Raw genomic sequence first — 26,387 nt, forward strand, 5'->3', positions numbered from 1 at the left:
ACTATAATTGTCATGATTATTTCTTCCTTATTTTGTTATAAATATGTGTGTACAACAACACTTTATTTTCTTCCCTCTCATCACTTTACCATAACCTAAGATGTATTATTGACTTTATATCATAGTATTTAAGTATTCATTTGACATTTTTAAGTTATGGGATATCAAAATGAAAGGTAACTATTACCCAGACTTTACATCCTCTCTTGGGAAAGTGGTTAGCACATTTTTTGTTTTATGCAGGCTAATTTTATCATATTAGCAGAAGTATGACCTTGCTTATTACTTTGTTACTCCCTGTTTCTGTATTCAGTGACTAAGTATAGTTTTGGAAGATAGCTATGGGTGCCAAGTTCATAAAAGTGGATTTGTGGTGGTGAATGTTCTGTATCAACTTGGCTGGGCCACCTTGCTCAGATATTTGGTCAAACATCATTCTAGATGTTTCTGTGATGGCAATTTTTGAATGAGATTAACATTTTAATTGCTAATAAACAATTAAATTGCTTTGAATAATGTAGATCCTCCATAAGGAGGTAGGCCTCTTTCAATCAACTGAAGTTCCTTAATAAAACAAAGGAAGTATTTCTAACCGCCCTGGACAATGAAAATTGTGTCAACAGACTGCCCTTGGACTCAAACTGCAATTCTTCCAATCCCTTGGAATTGATGTTTGCTGCATATTAGTCATAAAGGAAAGGCAAATTAAATCTACAGTGTAGCACTTCATGCCCACTAGAATGACTAAAATTTAAGACTGAATAATGTTGCCAGTGATGCAGAGTAACTGGAATTCTCATGTGGCAGATGGGATTGCAAAATGGAATAATCACTTTCAAAAACTATTTTGCAATGTCTATTTAAAGTTAAATATCTATTTGGTACGTAACCAAAGTATAACTAAATTCATACATACATCAAGAGACTGGTATGAGAAAGTTCATAGTGGTTTTACTGATAAAAGCCCCAAACTGGAAACAACTTAAGTGCCCTATTTATATGAAGTTCAAAACCAGACAAAACTGAACTATTTTGATGAAGGTCAAAGAAATAATTAACTTTGAGGTGTACTGATTGGTAAGAGGAAGGACTCTTCCTTTCTATGTCTTTATCTAATATTGATTGGATAGGTTTATTTAAAAAAACATCAAACACGATTTTAAGATTTGTGTTCTGTTATACAAAACTATTATTAAAAACGGGAAAGTTGCACATGCACAAAATACACTGTTGTGACTGAAAAAAAAAATCTTATATGCTTACATCCAGGTGCTTAAAGAAAAACAGGTGAATAATTTGACAAAAAAATCTTCAAAATAACTATTTCCAAGTGAACCTTATTTTAAGCTTTTTTGCACTCTATAAATTTCTGAATTTCCTCATTTTACAATGAGAAAATGTTGCTGTTCCATAAAAGTAGAAAAAGCAATACAAAGAGATATGTGTATGAAACATGGAGTACAGTATTGAAGCAGTTTGAATTCTGCTGCAAAGGCTCAAACTTTCTTCACAGACATTTCGGAGTAATTAATCAAATACTACTTTGATGGTCCTAAATCTAGAAACCAAGACTTTAAACACAGTGGATTCCTTTTATCAGCTGCCTTTCATTTATCCTACTAAACGACCTCTCCACCAGCCTTGCCCCAAAAAGGAAATCACATATGACTTGAAAATAGATAATTAATGAAGTAATTAATAATTAGCCTTAGAGAAACCTTATTATTAATACTAATAAGGAGAAGAAATGGAATTTAGGCCTGACATAGCTGTGCAAAAACTGATACCACTCCCATAATCATCAGGCAGAAAGGAAGTTGAGAAAATATTCTGATGGATGTGAGTGATGACACCTTAGAAATAACACTTTAGAAATTCCAGTTCTAGGAATCTTAATCCATCAGAAAATTAGCTAAGCACTGTTAAGTTTCCCTAATGAGTCACAATGAAGAAACTAATGCAGAATTTGAATTAGAAAGGGGAAAGAGATATTGCAATCAAGGAGACCCAACTAAAGTTAAAATTAATATATGTTTAGGTCCCTGTATCACACCTGGAGTGAAGTGACTCATCTGTATTTCATCTAGAAGTCAATGCCACATTTCTGAGTCTGCATCCTCCTGAAATGACAGGCACCCATGTGCCCAATAAGGTCCTGGAAGGGAATGTAAAGTTTGTATTTTTAAAACAATTAGCTCATTATTCTGGGGGCTGGCAGTTTGAGCTTGGCATGCCTTAGTGGTTCTGCTGATCATACTCATGTGATAGCAGTCGTCAGCTTGGTGGAGGTCGGATGAGTCAAGATTGTTTCCCTGGGATTCTGGCACTTGTTGCTGCCAAATGGACTTCACTTTCAAATGATTGGTTTTTTCCAAGCTGTTCTTAGCTTTCAGTCCTTGGTGGACTCAAGGCAGGAAGAGGGCAAGGGCAAAAGCTGCAAGTCCTCCTGAGGCTTTGTTTCTGAAGTCTCATAGTCTGCCACTCAAATATCTGACTCCCGTTTTGATGACCATATATCTGCAGCTGGAGTCCACATGGCTGTAAAGTTGGAGGGGAAAGAAGCAGCAAGGAACTCGAGATACTGATCCCAAGAAACAAATCTAAAACCGGTTCCTAGGCGGGCAGTCACGGATACCCTGTCTGTTAAACACCAGGATGAGCTCTGGAAGCAGGGGTGGACTGGCCATGCTTACTTGCAAAACTACTTTCTTCAACCTGTGAACGGCTGTAGTCTTTCTTCACTGGCACAAACATCGTCTCGGGAATCTTCTTTCAACAAACCCCTTTGTCCAAAAATTATACTTAGAACTGCAAAAATGAAGTTCTACCCCGTTACACAGTCAATATCACAAGTAGGTCACAGCAGCACTATCATATGAAGGACAGTTTTAAATCCCACAGTGTCACACATCCCACATTATAAATAAAAAGTCACCCAAAAGGTCCCTCGTCGGAGCAGATAGACACGAGCACAAACACGTACCTGTCAACCCCTCACTGCACTTTCCTCCTCACGGACACGCGCACACACCCTCATTCAGAGGCATGAGTTCCATGCTCCGCATGTCTGTTCGCGCCCAGGGAGCTGCTGACTTCCTCAACCGGAGCGTCTCCCTCACCCAGACTCAGGTCACCTCTCTGCGACAGACAACTACTAGACTTGGAAGAGGAGTCTGTGCTCAAAGTTTGAAAGTGGCCCGGGAGGTCTGTGGGAAATGTAGTTCAAGACCGGAAAAGCCCGGATGTCGAGAAGGCGCGCTTAGCCTGAGGCCCAGAGGAACGCGCTGCGGAGACCCCTGGGAAACAGCGCGCAGAAATACGCAGGCGCAGGCTGCTGGCCAGTGGCCGAAGGTGAGGCTAGTAGGTCCTCGGGCTGCGAAGGGGGCGGGTGATGGTGGGGACCTTTTGGCGGGTCGAGAAGGGAAGGTGGGAGCTCAGGGTGGTGAAAGGAAGGAAGGAAAAAGGGACCAGGGCCGAGGAGACCAGGGAGGAAAGCAAGAGTCCAGGCCCCGGAGAAGACGGGAGGGAAGCGAGAACCTATGTAAAAGAAGGAACCGAACCGGTAGCTGGTGTAAGCTCAGCAGGGGCAGGAATTCTCCTTTTTTTTTTTTTTTTTTTAATTCCTCCCCTCTCCGCCAGGAAACCCGAGCGCCTGAAACAGCTTGACACACAACTGGCATTCAGTTTGTGGTTTTTATGCTTATTCTTGTGGGCAGGGGCGGGGAGGGTGTGTTGCAATGTATCAGTGGTGTGGAACCGATTATTTGTGAAAGTGATGGGATCTCTACATGTCTAACTTTTAAATCAGATGCGAGTCGATTCGTGTTTCAAAGAGCGTGCTCCTTTGTGAGTGAAATTTTGTTACTTTGTATAGAAGTATGTTACAGCTTCAGACTGCACATGACAGGGGACCTAGAAGATTATGACTGTGCAGTGGATAATATGTATAATTTCTGAAGTATTTTGTGTACACAACCCATGGTGACTAAGAATGTGACTTATTGTGTAACTGAGATGGAGTACTTTAGAAAGTGAGTACTGACTGTGCACTCTTTAGATTCTCTTTAGATTTATATGTCTGTAGATTTTGACACTGTGGCAATTAGACAAGTATAATAAGTAGAGATTTTTTTAAATGAAGAGGAGATAAAATAATTTTGAGATAGTAGGACAGTATGTTAGGAAACCCCCTATTGATCAACGACTGATAGGTTGGAATGAGTAGAACACCATTGAACACACTTTTTTTTTTTTTTTTTTTTTTTTTTTTGCAGTGCTGGGGGTTGAATCCAGGGCTCTGTGCTTGCAAGGCAAGCACTCTACCAACTGAGCTATATCCCCAGCCTGGGAACACAAACTTTAAAAAACAAAACAGAAGAAAACACCTTTCTCCCATACCTGTCCTCTCAAAATTTCTATTTGACTGAATTTGTTTTTCCTTCTCTATGAATTCCTGGAAGGTTCAAGAATTATTTTAAATATTCTTAGGATAATAAAAAAAATCTGTCAAACATTTACACACAAGCTCAATCTCATAATAGTCATTTAGCTAAATAAACTAAAAATCAAACTTCAAACTTGTTTTAAGAGCAAAAACTTTCTTCCACGTGATGGAAGCCTGCAGTGTGAAAAGGTTCATGACCAAGTTTTATTCTCTAATTTTCCAACCTCTGTTTTGTCTCTCCACTTTATTCCCTTAGGTGAGTATTCTCCAGCTCCAATGGAATGGGAGCTGGGAACGAAAAAAGTCAAAGACAAGATGAGGCCATGAAAATTTAGCGTAAGTCATCTCTTGCCTTTTGAGAGAACCTGCTTCTGAAACCTCCAGATACAATTCCCTCTCATAGGCACAGCCTCTTCTCCAGCTGCTGCCTTGGTGCTTCCTTTGAGCATGCAATGGTCCACCTGCTGTGGTGGATCCTGATTGTCCATAGTCTTCCTGCATAGGATCCAGGACAACCCAAGGCAGCCTCCATCCATTTCTCATCTAGTGCTAAGGTGAGAATTATCCACCTCAGTTATTTGCCCTCACAAATCCTGGAAATATGCACACTTTTGCTAACAATTTCTCACCACTTCAGTTTCTAATGGCATCTGAATGTGGGAGACCCTTGTTTGTTATGAGGGAAAAGCACCCACTTTTTCCCCCCCTGGAAAAGTATTCTAAAAATAATTTAATTCCTTATAATTTAATCTTTTAAAGACATATTCCTCTCAGCTCCTCCAGACCCTTGTGGTAGAAGTTACATTAATGGTAGCAAAACATTATAGTCAGAAGCTTTAGAAAATGGTATTTTAGAATTAAGGACTCAGAATTTTGTTTCACTCACCATCTTTGGAATATCAGCTGAGACTGAGGCAGAAAGATTTCTAAGTTACCATCCTGTTAAAAATGAACAATGTAGGATGTGCAGAGTGGACAAGAAACAAAAAATGGAAGTAATTTTAACTGATTTGTAAGTATAGGGAGCTGCTAAGCATGTGTAGTCTCAATGTGGCTTTTTCCCCCCCTTTCTTAGCTTTGCTGTTTTAGAAATTGTCCATTTTCTAAAGAGGAGTGCAAAGGAAAGATTGGTCTTCTCTTGCAGATCTCAAAACCATGGCTCAGGTGAGATGATGGTTCTGAAAATTTTTTTGTTATTTCAAAGGATATTTCATATATATATATATATATATATATTTTTTTTTTTTTTTTTAGTTGTTGATGGACCTTTATTTTTATTTATTTATATGCGGTGCTGAGAATCAAACCCAGTGCCTCACACAGGCATGGCAAGTATTCTACCATTGAGCCACAACCCCAGCCTGTCAAAGGATATTTCTTGTCCTAAATTGTCTTCCCTCTTAGGAAACTGGTCCCCATTTCCTCCTTTTTCAGTATTATTCCAGAGGATGTACAGGGACAGAAGTGCATTTCCTTGAATTAATAAGAATATATTAGTGAATGAACCTGTGTCTTATCTAGATTTTTTTAACAATATTTTTTAGTTGTTGATGGACCTTTATTTTTATTTATTTATATGTGGTGCTAAGAATTGAACCCAACCCAGTGCTTCATACATGCTAGGTGAGTGCTTTACCACTGAGCCACAACCCCAGCTCCAGATTTTTTTAAAAAGATATAAATCTTTGTCACATTCACAGATCTGAGTAAAGATGGAGTTAAAATTGGTATCAGTAAGTGGAATGAAATCACTGACATCTTGAGGCTTTGAGGATGGAGATGATTGGCAAATTGTACAAAGAACTGAGAATCCTGTGTTTCTCTTGTAAATCCTTCAACACAGAAGGAAGAACCTCTGGTCCTCTAATAACACCATTTCTAAAATACTGATGGTGTTATAGATTTATTCCTATTTTAAAATTTCTTCTAATTTTGTATTTGAATACAGAAGTAAGTGCATAGACCACCAACTGAACTAGGTGTGTAACTCTTAAAATATTCTGCTCTTTGTTTCAAAGACACTAACCTTTCCTGTTTCATTCAGAGAATTTGCCTTTATGTCTTGACCTCTCTTAAATACTGATATTCTCCAGATTATATGCTGATTTCCTTCTCTTTTGTTTCCTGTTCCTTATTCATAATGAACCATATTTTAATGATGCTCAAATGATTTTTTTAATAATTTATTTTTAGTTGTAGCTGGACAAAATACCTTTATTTTTATGTGGTGCTGGGGATTGAACCCAAGGCCTCAGGCATACTAGGCGAGACTGCTACTGCTGAGCCACAACCCAGCCCACTCAAATAAAGTTTATCTTACCCTTCTGTCCTGAGAATCAAAACTATATACATATCGCCTGCCTGTCCCACAGATACTTCATGCACATGTCTGAATTACCTTATTACTTTCCCTGCCTATCCTGTCATTTTTGTTTTTCCAAACTGCTTGTGCCTCAGCCTCTACCCACCTGCTAATACAGCTGATAGGAGTCTCCTACTACAAAACCATTTCATGGCAAATTCTGTTCATCATACCACAGTTCCCTCCTTCCCCAATGATACCATTTTTATTTGGGTGCGTCTCTCATAGTCTTAGCTAACTGTCTTCCCATTTAACATCTTCATTGCTTTTTCAGTTCCCCAAGTGCCCACCCCAATGCTTGCTTGCATATCTTGTTTCTTATGCTTTTTCATTTAACTTCTTATTGTGTTAAAATATATAAAGCATAAAATTTACATTTTAATTATTTTTAAGTGTGTAATTTGGTGCCATTCATTACATTCTCACTGTTGTATAACTATTGCCACTATTTCCAGAACAGGCAACAAATAGGCAAACTTGTACCAGTAACACTCCTTATTTTATGCTTAAAACATCAGGTACAAAACACCCTAATGGAATACATGTAGATAATTCATTTGAAGAGAGGAAAATATTAAAATGCTCAGTAGTTTAAATCAAGAACAAATAATCATTAATGATAAACCAGTTTTCTAATTCATGTACATGATGCACATCTCATTCTATTTAGGTCATCTTTAAATTCTCTGAGTGGCAGTAAATGTAGCTCAGTGGTAGAGCAGTTGCTTAACATGCATGCACAAGGCCCTGTATTCTGTCCCTGGCACAAGAAAAGAAGGAAAGAAAGGGGGAAAAGTCTCTCATTAATTATTTGTTATTTTCAGTGTAACTGTCTTGCAAATTTTTTTTTTAAGTTGTTGATGGACCTTTATTTTATTGATTTATCTGTGTTGCTGAGAATCGAACCCAGTGCCTCACACATGCTAGGCAAGCACTCCACCACTGAGGCACAACCCTAGTCCTGCAAATATTTTTTATATTACTCCTTAGATATTTCTTTTTTAAATGCTACCATAAACGATATTAATTTTTCTTTCAACTTTCTATTTTATTATTGCTAGCATATGAAATGCTATTATTTTTTTTGGTATATTGACCTGCAACCTTTCTAAATCCTCTCATTCTGGAAATTTTTAAATTTCTTTTTTGCCTTACTGTGTTGTCAGAACTTCCAGTACAATGTTGAATAGAAGTTGGAAGAACAGACATTTTTGCCTTATGTGTGACATAAGTAAAAAACATTCAGTCTTTCATTTGGGCCTACTTTAAGAAGTGATAGTAGGACTGGGGCTGTAGCTCAGTGGCAGAGCACTTGCCTGGCACATGTGAGACACTGGGTTTGATCCTTAGCACTGCAGAAAAACAAATAAAATAAAGGCATTCTGTCCATCTACAACTACAAAAACATTTTTTTTTAATTAAAAGAAAAGAAGTGATAGTAACTAAAGGATTTTTGTTTTGTTTTCAATTGGTGTGTGGGTGTGCGCACGCATGCATGTGTGTGCGTGCATGCATGTTTGTTTTTATTTTTGTGTTTCTTTCTTTATGTAGTGCTGGGAATTGAATCCCAGGGCCTTTTGAATGATAGGCAAGTGTTATAGTGAACTACTCCCTCAGTAGTTTTTCATTGTCCCTAATTGGCCTCCAACAAATTTTGATGCATTGCATTTTTATTTTCATTCAAATGTTGAAAATATTTTCTTTTGGGCTGGGGTAGTAGCTCATTGGTAGAGTGCTTGCATAGCACATGTGAGGCCTGGATTCGATCCTCAGCACCACATAAAGATAAATAAATGAAAGAAAGGTATTGTGTCCCTCTACAGCTAAAACATACACATACACACACATATCCACATACATATAGTTTTTTTTTTTTCTCACTTCCTTTGTGATTTTTTTGACCCATTGATTGTTTAGAAGTGTTTAATTTCCACATATTTGGGGAGTTTTTCACATAGCTTTATTACTGATTTCTGTTTAATTCTCTTGCAACCACATTGTATGCGCTATATGATTTCAATCTTCCTAAGTTTATGGAAGCTTCTTTTATAGCACACAATATAGTTTTACTTGGTGAATGCTCTGTATGCTTTTGTTAAGAATCTATATTTTGTTTTGATTGGGTATATTCTCTAAATATCATTGAGGTCAAATTGGTTGATTGGGTTGGTAAGTTCTATAACCTTATTGATTTGCTGTGTTCTTATTATAGCAGTGATTGAAATAAGAAAGTTGAAAACTTGTTATAATTGTAGCTTTGTCCATTTTCCTTTCAGTTCTATCAGTTTTTACTTCATGTATTTTGAAGTTGTTTTTAGGTGCATTGGTATTTGAGATTGTTAATGTCCTCATGAATTGACCCCTTCTGTCATTATAAAGTGCCTAACTTAATTCTAGATAATTTTTTATTTTAGAAGTCTATCTTAATATTTTTATAGCTATTCTAATTTTACTACAGTTGTATGGTGTCTTAGCCTATTTGTGCTGCTTTAGCAGAATACCTGAGAGTGGTAATTTATAAAGAACAAAATTTAATGTCTTATAGTTCAAAATCAGATGCTGGTAAGCTTTGTTGACTGGTAAGGGCTGCTTTCTGGTTTGAATATGGTGCCTTGCTGCTTCATCCTCCAGAGGGAAGTAGAAGTGCAAATGATCCAAATTGAGTGAAACCTTTTTTTATAAGGGGTTTTCAATTCACTGAGGGAGAGCCTGTTTTTCTGCTTCCTTGCATGCTTGGATATTTATTACTTAAATTTTAAATTACCAGATGCTGGATTCTGGTATGTTCCTTCAAAGAATTAAGTTACTTCTGATAATTTTTACATATTTGAGACTTGCCTTTAAGCTTTTTTAGTGTGTATTGCGAGTAGCATTTGGTCTAGTGCTAATTTAGTCCCATTACTAAGGTCAACAACCTATAGACCCTGAGGTCCAAATCTAGCCTCTGCCTGTTTTGTAAGTATTAGAATAGCCAAGCTCATTTACATGCTGTCTATGTAAATGAACTACATTACAATACAGATGCAAAGTAATTGTGATGGAGACTGTTTGACCCAGGGAACCTAAAATACTAATTGTCTGACCCTTTTCAGAAAAAGTTACCCAACCCCTGTTCTACCCCAAACCTGTGTATTATCAGATCTTTCTGTTACGGCTGGTAGAAATGCAGCTGTTCCTGGGCCTCTTTGAGGTCTGAGGATTACTTTCCTCTGATTCTTTTCCTGACTTCATAGAGTTTCATTCCCACAAATTTGCAGGTTGATATTCTACCATAGATTCAAGAGGACAACCTACAAATATCTGGAGCTCTTCCTCATTTTGCTTTCTCCTTTTCAGTATAGCAGTTCTAGACATCTTCAATTCTCCAGACTCTAATTTGTTTCTTCAACTGAGGGAGGCTCCTTGGCTCTGTTTGTGTTCTTTCCTGTGCTGTCACTATAATTTAGATTTTTCTCTTCTAGAATTTCATATTATGAATCCTGGAATATAGTAGATAGCCCCTATTTCTAGGAATATCTTCTAAGACCCCCCAGTGGATGCTTGAAACCAGATAGTACTCTGAATCCTATGTATACCATGTTTTCCCTATATACACATGCACAAACTTTATGATTTTTCCATCTTAATATTATCACACATTGATATTAACTTTTGCACTTTGAGGTACAACAGCAAAAATAGCACAAATTTCTTTTCTTCACAATTTCACTGGTAGATTAGCTCCTACCTTAGATGTTAGCAACCTCAGCATGATTTTTTCTTTCTTTATAAAGTTGAGAACTTTTCACCTTTTCACTTATAGGAAACACTTTATGGCTTCTCTTTGGCATGTCTACCAGCATTAGTACTCTTGTACTTTGGGGTCATATTAATTAAAATAATGGTTACTCAAACAAGTAGTGTGAGGCCTGTAATGGATCCGGAAACCAAGATGGCTACTAGGTGACTAAGGTAGTGTATAAAGCGTGAATACACTGAACAAATGGTTGATTCATGTCCTGGGTGGAATGGAATGGGACACTAAGATTTAATCATACTGTTCAAAATGATGCACAGTTTAAAACTTATGGATCATTTATTTCTGGAATTTTGCATCTATTATTTTTGTACTACAGTTGACCATGTGGGTAACTAAACCCACAGAAAGTAAAACTGTGGATGAGGAGGGACTACTGCAAGTGCACTTTGGGGGTTGACTTATTTAACTCAACATTATGTTTTGTTCTTTCATAGTTGTTCTGTGTATCAGCACGTGTGTGTTTCTGAATCATATATCAGTGTGTACATATATCACAATTTGTCTAGTTGCTTTTCAACAGGTGTTTTGTTTTGTTTTTTGTTTATGTTTTGCGGTGCTGGGGCTTGAACCCAGGGCCTTGTGCTTGCAAGGCAGGCACTCTACCAACTGAGCTATATCCCCCGCCCTCAATAGGTGTTTTTTATAACAGTTTTTGACTGTTTTGAGATGGTGTAGAAATATTTGTGTTGCACTTATATTTTTATTTCTTTGGGGTAAATAGCCTAGGTGTGGTATCTGTGGATTGTAATAGAAAGTATGTTTAACTTTATAAGAAACTGCCAAATTTATACAATACAGTACTTCTACCATCAACTTATGAAAGTTCTGGTAGCTCTGTATCCTTACCAACACTTGTCACTTTTTAATTTTAATATTCTGACAGGTGTGTAATGTGTTACATCATTGTTTTAATTTTCATTTCCCTGATATGACTAAAAATGGTGTTTAAAAAATTGCTATTTTTCCCTTATTATCCCCATGTATATAAATACATAGTTTAATTTTTTTGTAGTACAGGATATTGAATCCAATGGCACTCTACCACTGTTTTTATTTATTTTGAGACAGGGTCTCACTAAGTTGCCAAGGTATATATTGTCTCAGAATTTGTTCAGATTTTTCACCTACTTTTTTAGTTTTTGATGGACCTTCATTTTATTTATTTTCATGTGGTGCTGAGAATCGAACCCAGTGCTTCACACATGCTAGGGAAGTTCTCCACCACTGAGCCACAATCCCACCTCCAGAAATTTTTAATTAAAGGATTGTTTGTCTAATTCTTGTGCTGTTGTGTGATATATTCCTAGATACATGTCCTATAAGATAAAAGTGTGTGTATATCATCTCTGAGTCTATGATTTTCTTTTTTTTTTTTTTTTTGCGGTACTGGGGATTGAACCCAGGGCCTTGTGCTTGCGAGGCAAGCACTCTACCAACTGAGCTATATCCCCAGCCCAGATATTTTATTTTTTAATTGTCTTTCAGAGCTAACATCTTAAATTTTGAAGAAATCCAATTGATCAGTTTTTGTAAAAATTTTATGGTTCTTGACTTTTGTGGCTTACCTCAGAAATCTTTGCATACCCCAAGTTTCTGCATATTTTATTCTTAATATATAAGTATTATGGTTTTAGATTTTCCATTTAAGTGTACAATTCATTTTGATTAATTTTGTGTAATAAGGTAAAAGTTGAAGTTCCTTATCATTATTACTATTTTAAATGAATATTCAGCTTTTCCAGAATCATCTGTAAAAAGTTTTTTTTTTTCTATTGAATTATTCTGGAGCCTTTGTTGACCATTAGCTATCTACATGAAAATATATGTCAGTAGTGTTTCATAAGTCAGTACAACTGTTCTTTCACCAATACCACAGTCTTAATCAGTGTAGCTAATCAGGTAATGTGATCTTCCAGCTTTGCCTTTTTTAAACTTGTTTTAGATATGCTTGGTGTTCACAGGTGCGGCAGCACACACCTATAATCCCAGCAACCCAGGAGGCTAAGGCCCTAAGCAACTTAGTGAGACCTTGTCTCAAAACAAAAAAGGGGCTAGGGCCGGGCACAGTGGTGCATGCCTGTAATTCCAGCAACTCAGGAGGATCATGAGTTCAAAGCCTACCTCAGCAATTTATTGAGGTCCTAAGCAACTCAGCCTGACCCTGTCTCTAATAAATTACTAAAAAGAGCTGGGGATGCAGGATTTAGTAGTGATCTATTTTTACAACCTCTTTTATTTCTTATCCATCTAACTAGAGGTTTTTTAATTGCAATAGTGTTTTGAAGGTTTTGGCATCAGGTTTTACTGTTTTTCTTCCCTATTATTTGTTTTCCATTTGAGTGATTTTTGCCTTTACCTTGACTATTTCCTTATTCTTGCTTTGAGTTTAATTTACTTTTTTCAAGCCTCTTAAAATAGAAGTTATATTTTTTAAAAAATATTTTTTAGATGTTGATAGACCTTTATTTTATACATATGTGGTGCTGAGAATCAAACCCAAGGCTTCACACATGCTAGGCAAGTGCTCTACCACTGAGCCACAATCCCAGCCTCAAAATAGAAGTTTAAATTACTCATTTTAGAGGATTCTTATTTTCTAATATAAGCATTTAAACATAAGTTTCTGAGCCTGCTTTAAATTTATCTGCAAATTGATCTAGTTTTAGTTTGTTCAAAACATTATAAAAATTTCATTTTGGTCATTCTTTCACTCTGTTGGTTAGTTATATCATTTGATGTCTTAAGTTTGGAACTTCTAGATGTATCTTCTTTAAAAAAAAAATAACAACTAATTGTTATGGCTTAGATCTGGCATGTCCCTCAAAGGCTCATGTGTTGAAAATATCATCCCCAGTGCAGCAGTGTCCATAGGTTGTGGCATTTGGGAAGTGACTGGATCATAAGGGTTCTGACCTCATCAGTGGGTTAATCCATTGATAGCCAAATGGACAATGGGAGGTGAGGACTTAGCTGGAGGATGTGGGGTCACTGGTGTGTATCCTGGAAGAGTTTATTTTCTCCTAGCCCCTTCCCATCTGCTTCCTGGCTACCATGAGCTGAGCAGCTTTCCTCTACTGCATCCTTCCACCATGATGGTTCTGCCTGAGAGTCAGACAACCATGGACTGAATCCTCTGGAACCATGAGCCAAAATAAACTTTTCCTCCTCTAAGTTGTTCCTGTCAGGTCTTTTGATCACAGCAACGAAAAGCTGACTAACACTAATTTCGTTCCATTTTTGTCAGAGAAAATACATGTAATTAATCTTTATTATATTGAGAATTATTTAGTGAATGATCTACTTGCTCTTAAGAGAAATATGTTGAGGAATTACTGAAAGTAGTTTTCTATCATTGTCAAATGAGTTTAGATGATTGATTGTATTTTTTAGATAATCTAAATCCTTACATATTTTTCTCCCTTAGTCTTTATTCTTTTGGGTACCAACAAACATATTAGCATCAGTCACAGTTTTGGACCTTTAAAAAAACCTTGTTTAGCCAGATGCCATGGCACTGGTCTGTAATTCCATTGGTTTGGGAGGCTGAGGCAGGAGGATTGTGAGTCAAAGCCAGTTTCAGCAGTTTAGTGAGACCTTAAGCAACTCAGTGAGACCCTGTCTCTAAATAAAATATAAAAAACGAGGTGGGGGGATATAGCTCAGTTGGTAGAGTGCTTACCTCGCATGCATAAGGCCCTGGGTTCAATCCCCAGCACCACCACACACAAAAAAATTGCTTTATGGGCTGGAGTTGTGGCTCAGTGGTAGAGCCTGGCATGTGTGAGGCCCTGGGTTCGATACACATATAAATAAATAAAATAAAAGATCCATTGACAACTTAAAAAAATTTTTTTTAAAAGGGGAGGGGATGTTGCTCAGTGGTTAAGCACCTCTGCGTTCAATCCCCAGTACCAAAAAAGAATCTTGTTGAAATTTTGTCAAATTTTGCAACTCTATGCATATACATTTGTGATTTTATTTTCCAGATGTTTACTCTTTATTATGAAATGCTCCTTGTATCTAATAATAATATTCTTCAACTCAACATCTATTTTGTCTTTTGATTACCATAATCAATTCATCTTTCCCCACTGTATTTCCCATATATGTATTTGTGTATTATATCTTTTTTCATCCTTTTACCTTTCGTCTGTTTGCATCGTTGGTATTTAAAATATTCATTCTGAGTGGAGAAAAAGGAATGCTTTTACACTGTTGATGGCACTGGAAATTAGTACAACCAGCAGGGAAATCATAGTCTTTTGGATCTCCAAAAGACTAGGCATGGAGCCACCATATGACCCAGCTCTACCACTCCTTAGTATTTATCCTAAAGAATGAAGGTCACCATACTATAGTGATACATGCATACACCTGTTTATACCAGCAGAGTTCTCAGTAGTCAAACTATGGAACCAGTCTGGGTATCTGTCAGTGAATGAATGGATAAAGAAAATTAGTATATATACACAGTGGAGTTTTATTCGGTCATAATGAAAAATGAAATTATGTCATTTTTTTAGGAAAATGGATGGAACTAAAGATTATTATGTTAAATGAAATAAGACAAACTCAGAAGGCCAAGCGTTGCATGTTTTCGCTCATGTGGAAGCTAGGGAGGAAAGAGGAAAAGAAAGTGGGGGGCTGGGATCTCAAGAAAATCAAAGGGAGATCAATGGAGGAAAGGGATGGCAGGTGGCCGGGAGTGCTGGGGAGTTACATTGACCAAATTATATTGTTATATTGTGTGCATGTACAAATATACAACAAAAATCCCATCATTATATGCAACTCTAATGCACCAATAAAAAAGTGTGGAAAGAAAAATTATTAGGCTTAACTTTCCTTAACATTGAACTTTGGAAGAAAATTGACTTTGTGTGTGCACACTGTATCAATCGTTAAGGAATTATACATTGATTCCTATTTATTTTCATTATTACTGTTGTATTATAGAGTTAGTATACAATATTGTCAAATGCCTTTTGAGGATTTAGGAAGTTCATTGTAATGTTTAGTTAAAATACATGTTAATTTTCTGAAATAAAATATTCCTCTTGGGCTAGGGGTGTAGCTGGTATGTATGAGGCCTGGGTTCAATCCCCAGCACTGAAAAGGTAAAAAAAAAAAAAAAAAAAAAAATTATCCTTTTTCCTGTGACCCCTGGCAACCACTCCAAAATTTTGCCTTTTGTGGAATGTCATATCATTGGAATCATTCAGTCGGTAGCCTTTTCAGATTGGCTTCTTTCACTTAGTAATGTGTATTTAGTTCCTTCTAACCAGCTTTTGGTGATCTATTCCTACATCCTGTTGTATTTTGTGTCAAGTCCATTGCTGTAATCAATTTTAATTCCTTTATTGACATTTTAGTTCTATCTGCATTTTGGCAGGGGTACTACGGATTGAACTCAGGGTCACTTGACCACTGAGCCAAATCCCGAGCCCTATTTTGTATTGTATTTAGAGAAAAGATCTCACTGAGTTGCTTAGGACCTCACTTTTGCTGAGGCTGGCTTTGAACTCTCGATCCTCCTGCCTCAGCCTCCCGAGCTGCTGGGATTACAGGTGTGCTCCACCGCACCCAGCTATATCTTCATTTTTTTTTTTTCTTTTTTTTTTCGGTACTGGGGATCGAACTCAGGTCCTTGTGCTTGTAAGGTAAGCACTCTACCAACTGAGCTATCTCCCTAGCCCTATATCTTCATTTTTAATGGTTACTTTAACATTAAAGTATGTAGTCTTTAACTTTTCAAGGTTTACTTAAGGTTAATATTAAGTTATTTAAGATAAAATGCATCAATCTTGCAACATTTCAGTTTTATTTACTGATCCCCCATCTTTGGTCTATATGCCATGTATGTGATAAATGAAATTCAAACAGGTTCCTGTTTTTTTATTAAATGTATATTTTTTGAGTTGTCCATGGACCTTTATTTAATTTTCTTATTTATATGTGGTACTGAGAATTAAACCCAGGGCCTCATACATGCCAGTCAAGTGCTCTATCACTGAGCCACAACCCCAGCCCCAGCTTCCTGTTTCTGTAGAGTATGAGCTAAGATATTTTTTAGATTTCTTGTTTTTTGTTTGTTTTGTTTTGTTTGGCTGTACTGGGTATTGAACCAAGGCCACACATGATTAGCAAGTTCTCTTATCACTGAGCTGCATGCCCAGACCTTAAGAATAGTTTTTATGATTAAAATGTTTGGAAAAATTCAAAAGAAAAATATTCCCAACATATGAAAATTCCATAAAATTCTAATTTTAGCATCCATAAGTAAGTTTTACTGAAACAAAAATATTTTCAAAATGGAGTGTGGTGGCACATGCCTGTAATCTCAGCTACTCTGCAGGCTGAAACAAGGATTCCAAGTTCAAGGTCAGTCTCAACAACTTAGCAAAACCCTGTCTCAAAATTAAAAAATAAATAAGTAAATAAAAAGGGCTAGGGATGTAATTCAATAGAATGTTCCTGGGTTTAATCCCCAGTAAAAGTAAGTAAGGAAGGGAGGGAGGGAAGGAAGGAAGGAAGGAAAAGAAAGGAAGGAAAGGGAAGAAGGGAAGGAAGGGAAGAAGGAGGATGGAGAGGGAGGGAAAGGAAACACAATATTGTATGTGGCTGTTTTCATGCCAAAATAGTAGAAAAGGGTCACCAAGCACCACCTGAAGCAGTCATGCCAATTCTATCTGTGTTGGATTACTTTGAAATTGACCTCCTGATCTTTGTGATTCTGTTTTCTATATCCCTAATACTTTCTCTTGCTTTGTTAACCCTAAGCCCACTTCAATCCAATAAAGCTTCAGTTTTCTTTTGCTTGATTTGTGAGCAGGTTGTGGAATACCACCAGTCACAAAAGCAGAAATCTTAAACTATCACTAGGTACACTTCTGATTTTCAAGGTTCTTTTGTTTTTGTTTTTCTGTCTGCTTTTTGCTAAGCACTCTGTGATGTCTCCAAGACACACATACTATAACTGTTAACCAGGGAATTTAGCAGAGTTTACACTCAGTTATTGAGTCTCATCCTTCCTATAGTTCTCTCACTTTCAGAATTAAGTTTCCAGCTCATTGACCAGCCCTGATTCTGTTCTGTCATGACTGGGGAAGTGATGCTTTTCTGCCTGGAGAGCTACAGGATCTTAGGCATTCTCAAAAAAGTCATAAAATTAATTTCCAGTACTTTGCTTTAGTTGTTTATTACATATTTTGTCCAGATTTTATAACTACTGTCTGAGAAAGTGTTTTCCTGAGAAGTTTACTCTTTTATTGCTGGATATTGAAAAATCCCACTATGCACCTTAGAACCATTTTTTTCCTGCATAAAACATTCATTTAAAAACAATTTTTTAAGTTGTCAATGGACCTTTATTTTTTTTATTTATATGTGGTGCCGAGAATCAAACACAGTGCCTCAACACATGCACGGCAAACGCTGTACCACTGAGCCGTAACTCCAGGCCCAAAACATTCATTTAAAAAAAAAAATTATTTGTACATGGACTCAATACCTTTATTTTGTTAACTTAGTTTTTTTATGTGGTGCTGGGGATCAAACCCAGTGCCTCATGTGAGCTAGGCAAGCACTCTACCACTGAGCCACAACCCCAGCCAAAACATTCATTTTTTAAGGTGAAAAAATTTACCTTAGTGAAACCTGAGAAATTAGTTCTACCTTTGTGATATACTTCTATGCTATATTTGTAACACATTGGAGATTTGTGTTCACAAATACTTTCTTTTTTAAAAAATATTTTGTTAGTGCATTATACTTTAACATAATAGGGTTCATTTTGACATATTCATAAATTCATATGAGTATGTGCACTTATAGTTTGTTACAGTTCAGTTACTTTCTTGGTCTGAGGCTCTAATTTCTCTTAAGCAGCAACAGTGTTTTCTTTGTTTTGGTCTCCTAATAAACCAATACAGGTTTTGGATATAAACCAACTTCATAGTAATTGTTTTTACAAGGCATTTACAAGTTCAGAGGGTTTTTGTTTCCCTATAAGGAAAATCACAAAACAGGAAAAATGAGTCTTTCTTAACAAGTTTTCCTGTGAATAACACAAAAAAGCAGGACCGAGTAGGCTTCAATATATCGTTAATCTGTTGTGACCACAATTTCAATGCATTATAGGAATCAGTGTCATTCAAAGATGTGACTGTGGACTTCAGTCAGGAGGAGTGGCAGCACCTAGATTCTGCTCAGAAGACTCTATACATGGACGTGATGTTAGAAAACTATTGCCACCTCATCTCCGTGGGTAAGAAACACTCTCTTTGAAACTGTTAGGAGCATAGATTTCACCTCAAAGTACGTAAAGTGTATAATCTTGAATTTCAAGGGAAAGAGGTGATGAATTTGGTTCACTGAAAGGATGACTATGTCTTCCTTGCCTGTTGCAAGGTTCTCAGTTTACTGTTACATGAATGAGAACCTTAATTTGCAGTATTGAACATACATCTTTATCTATCAAAGGCACTGAAGCCCAACCAACGTAAGTCTTCTTTTCCCTTACCAGGATGTGACATGACCAAACCTGATGTGATCCTCAAATTAGAACGAGGAGAAGAGCCCTGGACCTCATTTGCAGGACAAGCCTGCTTAGGTAAGTCATTGTTATAAGCAGATGAAAAGTGGAAAGTAAATTTTAAAGGAATCAGGTGTTGGGTGTACTTTTGGAATGTCTTAGGAGTATCTTTTTAAAGACTCCTAACTTTCAAAATGACCTTTGTGTCCATAAAACTTAAAACCAGATTTCTGAGCTGGGCCCAGCACTGCATTCCTACGATCCCAGCTGTGTGGGAGCCTGAGGCAGGAGAATCACTTGAGCCCAGGAGTTTGAGGCTGGCCCAGGCAACATAGTAAGACTCACCTCAGAAAAAACAATCAACGGGGCTCGGGTTGTGGTTCAGTGATAGCGCACTCACCTACTTCGCGCCTAAGACCCTGGGTTTGATCCTCAGCATCACATAAAAATAAAATAAAGGGATTGTGTTCACCTACAGCTAAAAATATATACATATAAAACCCTAAAGACTAGAAATATAATTTTAAAAAAAACAACAAAACAACCAAAACCAAAAAACAAACTTCTTCCATTCTTTCCAAATAGTTTTTTTTTTTTTCTAGTTTGTTTGATATTACTCCTTAAAGTGTGCTGTCTGTTTTTTCTTTTTGCTTTTTTCATTTCTGTCTCTCCAGCATTTTCAGTCCTTTCCATTGTGATAGATCTCTTTCAGGCATTCTTAAATCTGTTCTATAAGAGGGGTGTGGTGGTGCACACCTGTAATCAACGGTGAGTTTGGGAGGCTGAGGCAAGAGGATTGCAAGTTCAAGGCCAGCCTTAGCAAGTTAGCAAGGCCCTAAGCAACTTACCAAGACCCTGTCTTAAAATAAAAAGGGGTGGACATGTGGCTCACTGATTAAGGACCCCTAGGTTCAATCCCCAGTACCTAAATAGATAAGTAAATCTATCCTTTAAAAAGAGAAAATTCTCAGTAAGTAGTCTTACTTTACTGATGTTTTTTTCCTTCATAATACCTCAGGGTTTCCTGCACTAAGCTTTAGTTCCCATTCTCACTACAAATCTGTTAACTTTAAAACTCACTTGGCTTCTACTTAGACTTTCCTTAGTTACAGTTGTTCTCAAATCTCTGTGGTTCATTTTATGTGGCTGATCATCATTCCTAAAATCAACCCTTGGTTTGGGTAAACAACACTAACTCATTCTTATCCTGATTTCTTGAGTGATTATTTTATAACTTAGTCTCTTTTCTTCACCAGTGTGTCCATACTTCCTAACAGCACCTAACACGTAAGAATCACATATGTTTAAAAGAATAAATATACACTGTCTCACTGTACTCTTAGTTTTCATTTTCTAATTTATCTTCAAGGGATCTGCCTTTCAATCATGCCAACTCCTTCATTCTCAGAACTTTAGCTGTTCATTTTCTGTAGCTGGCTCTGGCATCAGCTACTCACATGTTCTCCCACCTCCACTCCAGTCCCTCCAAAGTACTGTAGTCTGTCCTCTCACCTGTTTTGTTACAGCATGTCAGAAATGAAAATTATCGACTTCTCAGCTCTCAAATTCTTTTCTATTATTTCTTAGTTATTTTACTCTTGCCATGATATCAGCCTGAGTCTTCTCTCTGTCACCATTTCTTCTGGATCTCTTCACAGTTGTTTATCAGCCTGTGAAATATATTAACATTCTGTTATACTCTTCATTTCTCACTGATATGCAAAATGAAAATTCATATGTCATCTCTTCATTACTTTTAAGTACAGTTTGCCTTTGTTATAACTTTTGTCCCAGTTCATTCAATTTATATTATTACTTTCCTAACAAGATATGCCATTACTTATTGAAATAGAAAGTTCTCTTCTTTGACTACCTCAGTAAGCCTTCATCTAGTCTTTTCAACTTTTCTCTCATACAGAATTTCATTTTTTTTTTTTTTTTTTTTTTGTGGTGCAAGGGATTGAACCCAGGGCCTTGTGCATGCAAGGCAAGCACTCTACCAACTGAGCTATGTCCGCAGCCAGAATTCTTACTCATCTTTCTAAAATGCATGGATAAAAAGTCAGTTTCCAGCCAAGCACACTGGTGCTGCCTGTAATCCCAGCAGCTCAGGAGGCTGAGGCAGAAGGATTGCAAGTTCAAAGCCAGCCTCAGCAACTTAGTGAGGCCCTAAGACCCTGCCTCAAAATAAAAAATAAAAAGGTCTGGGGATGTGGCTCAGGGATTGAGTGCCCCTGCATTCAAACCCTGGCAAAGACACACACACACAAATGTTTCCATTTGACTTAGGCTCTAAGGTTTTTCCATAAATGGATTTGTCATCACATCGGTACTTTTATTGATGTTATGTATTCCCTTCCATATGCTATATTCCTTTTCCATGAACTATTCCTTCATTACTTCACATCAGATCTACCTTCCTCTTATCTGAATTCCTGTGCTGCCTACTCTTTAGAACACACACACACAATTCCTGAATACAATCATATAATTTGAAGTCTGAATGTATATGATTTATGCTTAAGGATTCTTTTCTTCCAAATAAAAGACCTTCTGTTTAATCTTTGCTGAATTATATAACATGTTAGGTGTTCAGTAGTTATTTCATTAATTGCCTATATTAAAGTATAGGTGATCTGTCTCCTGCAAAAATAATCCTTCTCTTAGTATTTTCCCTGAACAAATATTTCTACAAATTCTTTCTTATCCATTTTGCTTAAAGTATAATGCCCTTTATACACTTACTTCATTGTCTGTGAATCTATTTTTCTATCAATCCCTTTTTTCACCATTCTCTCTTTTACTTTGTCTATGAAGTTCTGCAGGATGTAAAAGGTATTAATAGTGTTCATTGCTCATTTGTTTTTTTCACTCTTTACCACATTGAAGCAGAGTTGTTGTTGTTGTTTTTGGACTGGGAATTGAACCCAGGGGCTCTCTACCACTGAGCCACATCCCCAGCCCCATTTTTGTATTTTATTTAGAGACAGGGTCTCACTGAGTTGCTTAGGACCTCACTAAGTTGCTGAGGCAGGCTTTGAACTTGCCATCCTTCTGCCTCAGCCTCCTGAGCCTCTGGGACTGCAAGTGGGTGCCACCACAGCCAGCTGAAGCAGGTTGAAGCAGAGATTTTATTTAGGTTCTATATGTGTTCCCCAGGCAGGGAATAATTTGTCCTGGGTCTTTTCTACAGTCTCATATCCTCATGTTAGAATTCAGTAGACCCTTTTCCTAGCAAATTTGTAAAGTCACAAGTTATTTTTTTTTAGAAGAAAACTGGAAAGCTGAAGACTTATTAATGACATTCAAGGAACACCAAGAAAAGTATTCTAGATCAATTGTGTGCATTAACCACAAAAGATTTATCAAGGAGAAGAATGGCATATATGAGAAAACATTTGATCTAGTAAAAAAATCTGTTGATTCAAAGAATTTACCTCCTGAATATGACACTCATGGGAAGATTTTGGAAAATGTTTCAGGATTAATTATCAGTAATCTAAATCCTGCAAGAAAGAGACTTAATGAGTACAATGGATATGGGAAATCCCTCCTTAAAAAAAAGCAAGAAACAGTCCCTGCTGAAATCAAATCCCATAATCAAAGTGATAGGACCTTCCATCATAATGATGTGCTCATGCAGTTTCAGAAGATGGTAACTCCAGCACAGTCATTTGGATACAATGAGTGTGAGAATTCATTCCTTAAAAAGGGGGGCTTAATCACACACAATAGAGTGTACAAAGGGGAAACCCCACCTGTGCATAATAAAAAGAGAAGAGCAGCCAATGTTGAAAAAAAGCATACATGCGCTGAATGTGGGAAATCCTTCTGCAGAAAGTCAGTTTTGATTCTGCATCAGGGAATTCACACAGAGGAAAAACCCTATCAATGCCATCAGTGTGGGAATGCATTCAGAAGGAAGTCCTATCTTATTGATCATCAGAGAACTCACACAGGAGAGAAACCCTTTGTTTGTAATGAGTGTGGTAAGTCCTTCCGCCTAAAGACAGCACTCACTGATCATCAGAGAACACATACAGGAGAGAAGTCATATGAATGTCCACAATGTAGAAATGCCTTCAGATTGAAGTCACACCTCATTCGTCATCAGAGAACTCACACAGGAGAGAAACCATATAAGTGTAATGACTGTGGAAAGTCCTTCCGCCAGAAGGTAACGCTCTCTCTACATCAGAGAATTCATACAGGGGAGAAACCTTATATTTGTAAAGAATGTGGAAAGTCCTTTCACCAGAAGGCAAACCTTACTGTACATCAGAGAACTCATACAGGGGAGAAGCCCTATATTTGTAATGAATGTGGTAAATCCTTCTCCCAGAAGACTACCCTTGCTCTTCATGAGAAAACTCACAACGAGGAGAAACCTTATATTTGTAATGAATGTGGAAAGTCTTTCCGCCAGAAGACAACCCTTGTAGCGCATCAAAGAACACATACAGGGGAGAAATCTTATGAATGTCCTCACTGTGGGAAAGCTTTTAGAATGAAATCATACCTCATTGATCATCACAGAACTCACACAGGAGAAAAACCATATGAATGTAATGAATGTGGGAAATCATTTAGTCAGAAGACAAATCTCAATCTACACCAGAGAATTCATACAGGAGAGAAACCCTATATCTGTAATGAATGTGGGAAGTCCTTTCGCCAGAAAGCAACCCTGACTGTACATCAGAAAATACACACAGGTCAGAAATCCTATGAATGTCCTCAATGTGGGAAAGCCTTTAGCAGGAAGTCTTATCTCATTCATCATCAAAGAACTCACACGGGAGAAAAACCATATAAATGTAATGAATGTGGAAAGTACTTCCGCCAGAAGACAAATCTTATTGTACATCAAAGAACTCACACAGGGGAGAAACCCTATATTTGTAATGAGTGTGGTAAGTCCTTTAGTTACAGGAGAAGCCTCATTGTCCATCAGAGAACGCATAGGGGAGAAAACATGGAAATGCAATAAATAAAGTGGTTTCTTTATGAAGTGTTTCCACATTAACATAAACCTTTAGTTTTAAAAAGAAAAGCATGCTTAAACATGTTGATGTAATTTTAATCACAAATGTAATAACAGTCTTTAAAGTTCCACACCACAAATCTACTGTTTACTGGCAAAAGAAATGGGTGTGATCATTGTTATTGGGTAGTCAGCTGACACTCATTTTTAGTTTCTAACTGTACCTACCTGCTGACTCAAAGGCTTTATTTAAAAATACAATACATGTAGAAGTAAATTACAAAATGGTATCAGCATTGATCTCCATTAAAATTTTTAAAAATATGAATTTTTTCAGTCTATATAATAAAAAGTAGTTTTTACTTCCCCAAAGATTACCACTTCTACCAAAAAAAAAAAAAAAAACAAAAACAAAAAACATTTCCACTCCCCTGGCTTATAACCTCATTAAACTAGTTCATGCATGCTTTCAAATTTTATTTATATATTTTTTATTTAGACACCATGAATTTATGTTCTGCTTTCTTTTACTGAACATTTTAAGATTGATATAGTATTTCGTGTGGCAGTAGTATATATTCATTTTGTATACTATTCCATTTTAAGAATATACTGCTATTTATCCAATTGATGGATATTTGTATTTTTTATAATTTTGTGTTATAATAAAAATACTGCCATAATTATTCTTTGTTTATGTTTTTGGTGTATATTCAACACTGGAATTATTTTGTCTAGGAGAATATCTTAAGTCTTTTCAGTTATGGGAGATATTGCTAAACATTTGACACCTTTTTCAACAGTCAATGTAGAAAAGTGTTTAGCAGTCATTCAAATAGAGAATTTTTGCTAAAAAAGATAAAAATAAAAACCTCATAATTTAATAATAGAGGCTATTTTGTCTGTGTGAATGCAGTAAATGTAGCAAGGCCTTTTGTTGCTCAAGTCCTACAAAAAAAAAAAATTCAAATTGTAGGTGAATACTATAGATGTCATGATTTTAGGGACACTTTTAACATCAAAGAATTCACACAGGAGAACGGGATGTTAGAGAAACAGGTGAGTAGAACTTGAGAATTCAGTAATCACAGTAGAGAGAATTATGAAAAATATTTTTCATATAAAATAACCCTCTTATACCTTAACCTATCTCAAAGGAAATGTGGTTCTCTGAAAAATCCAAGATCAATCACTGGAAAGATTTTTATATTTGAGAATCAGAAATCTACTAAGATAGTAACTTTTACAGCATCTTATCCATGAACATATGAAGCTCAATAGCAATCTGAACCATGTTAGATCCTTCTTGGGAAGGAGTACTTATAAGTAGCATTTACTATATGTATGAAGTCTAATAAAATTCAGAAAAATTTAAAAGCCTTTTTACTTATTGAACATAGGAGTAGCCAGGTAAACAGTTCATGGTTCAAGCATCTGACACTGAAAACATTAAGCAGTCCCTCTGGCCTGCAGAAAGGGACAGCAGTTGACAGTACGTGTAATCATAGTTGTCAGTCCTGAACTTGCAGATACTTTCAGAGCAAAAAAAATATTGGGTGATGAGGGAAAGGACATGATAAAAAAAAAATTTTTAAACTTAAAAGGGGCATAAAAGTAAAATATGTCATGCCTTGTCTGAACAGAACTTTGTGAAATGTAGCCTTGAATAATTATGCTTAGTTTCTTTGCTTTTTGTTTGCTTGGTTTTTAGACTACATTCAGGATAAATGTTAGAGTAAAATAACTGGAACAGGTTAGATAAGGTTACAGAACTTCTGTTCAGACACATGAGGACCTAGGGATTAGGTCTAAAGTGAATTTACTTGTAGGTTAATAAATACTGTTATATGCTAACAGTGATGACTAACAAAAGAATTGTGCACTCAAGCAGGGACGCAAGCCTGCCTTCGTTTCCTAGGTGAGTAGCAAGTGGAGAGGTTAGTCTAACAATGTTCTACTCTCATTCCACCAAAGGTCTCGGAATATGGAGTCTCATTTGCTTGGACACTCTACTCGTCCTTGTTTCTGCTTTCCCAAACATTTCAGGGGCTGCCACAGAAATATAAATGTATTCATGGCATCCTTGTGTGTACTACCCTGCCTCCTCATTTACTGATTATATTATAACCATGTTCTGTTCAAGTAAAACATTGTATCATATGTTCATTTTATTTTTATTATAACATTTCTGTAGCAATCATTGAACATGCCTCCATAATTTTTTTAAAATGCCCATAGTTTATAAATTTTTTTTAGTTGTTAATG

General features: G+C 36.6%; 1 protein-coding gene across 1 annotated transcript; it reads left to right on the forward strand.

Moving 5' to 3' along the window:
- Positions 1-3,138: 3,138 nt before the first annotated feature.
- On the forward strand, positions 3,139-25,502 carry ZNF567 (zinc finger protein 567; the record flags this gene model as incomplete). Its single annotated transcript, XM_079118681.1, has 4 exons — positions 3,139-3,351; positions 18,745-18,871; positions 19,130-19,216; positions 22,408-25,502. Coding segments are annotated over 4 exons (2,148 nt in total), but the record flags the coding sequence as incomplete, so codon positions are not given.
- Between the last annotated feature and the right edge of the window lie 885 nt (positions 25,503-26,387).

The sequence above is a fragment of the Sciurus vulgaris genome (genome assembly GCF_902686455.1).
Source record: "Sciurus vulgaris genome assembly, chromosome: 17".
Classification (NCBI taxonomy): domain Eukaryota; kingdom Metazoa; phylum Chordata; class Mammalia; order Rodentia; family Sciuridae; genus Sciurus; species Sciurus vulgaris.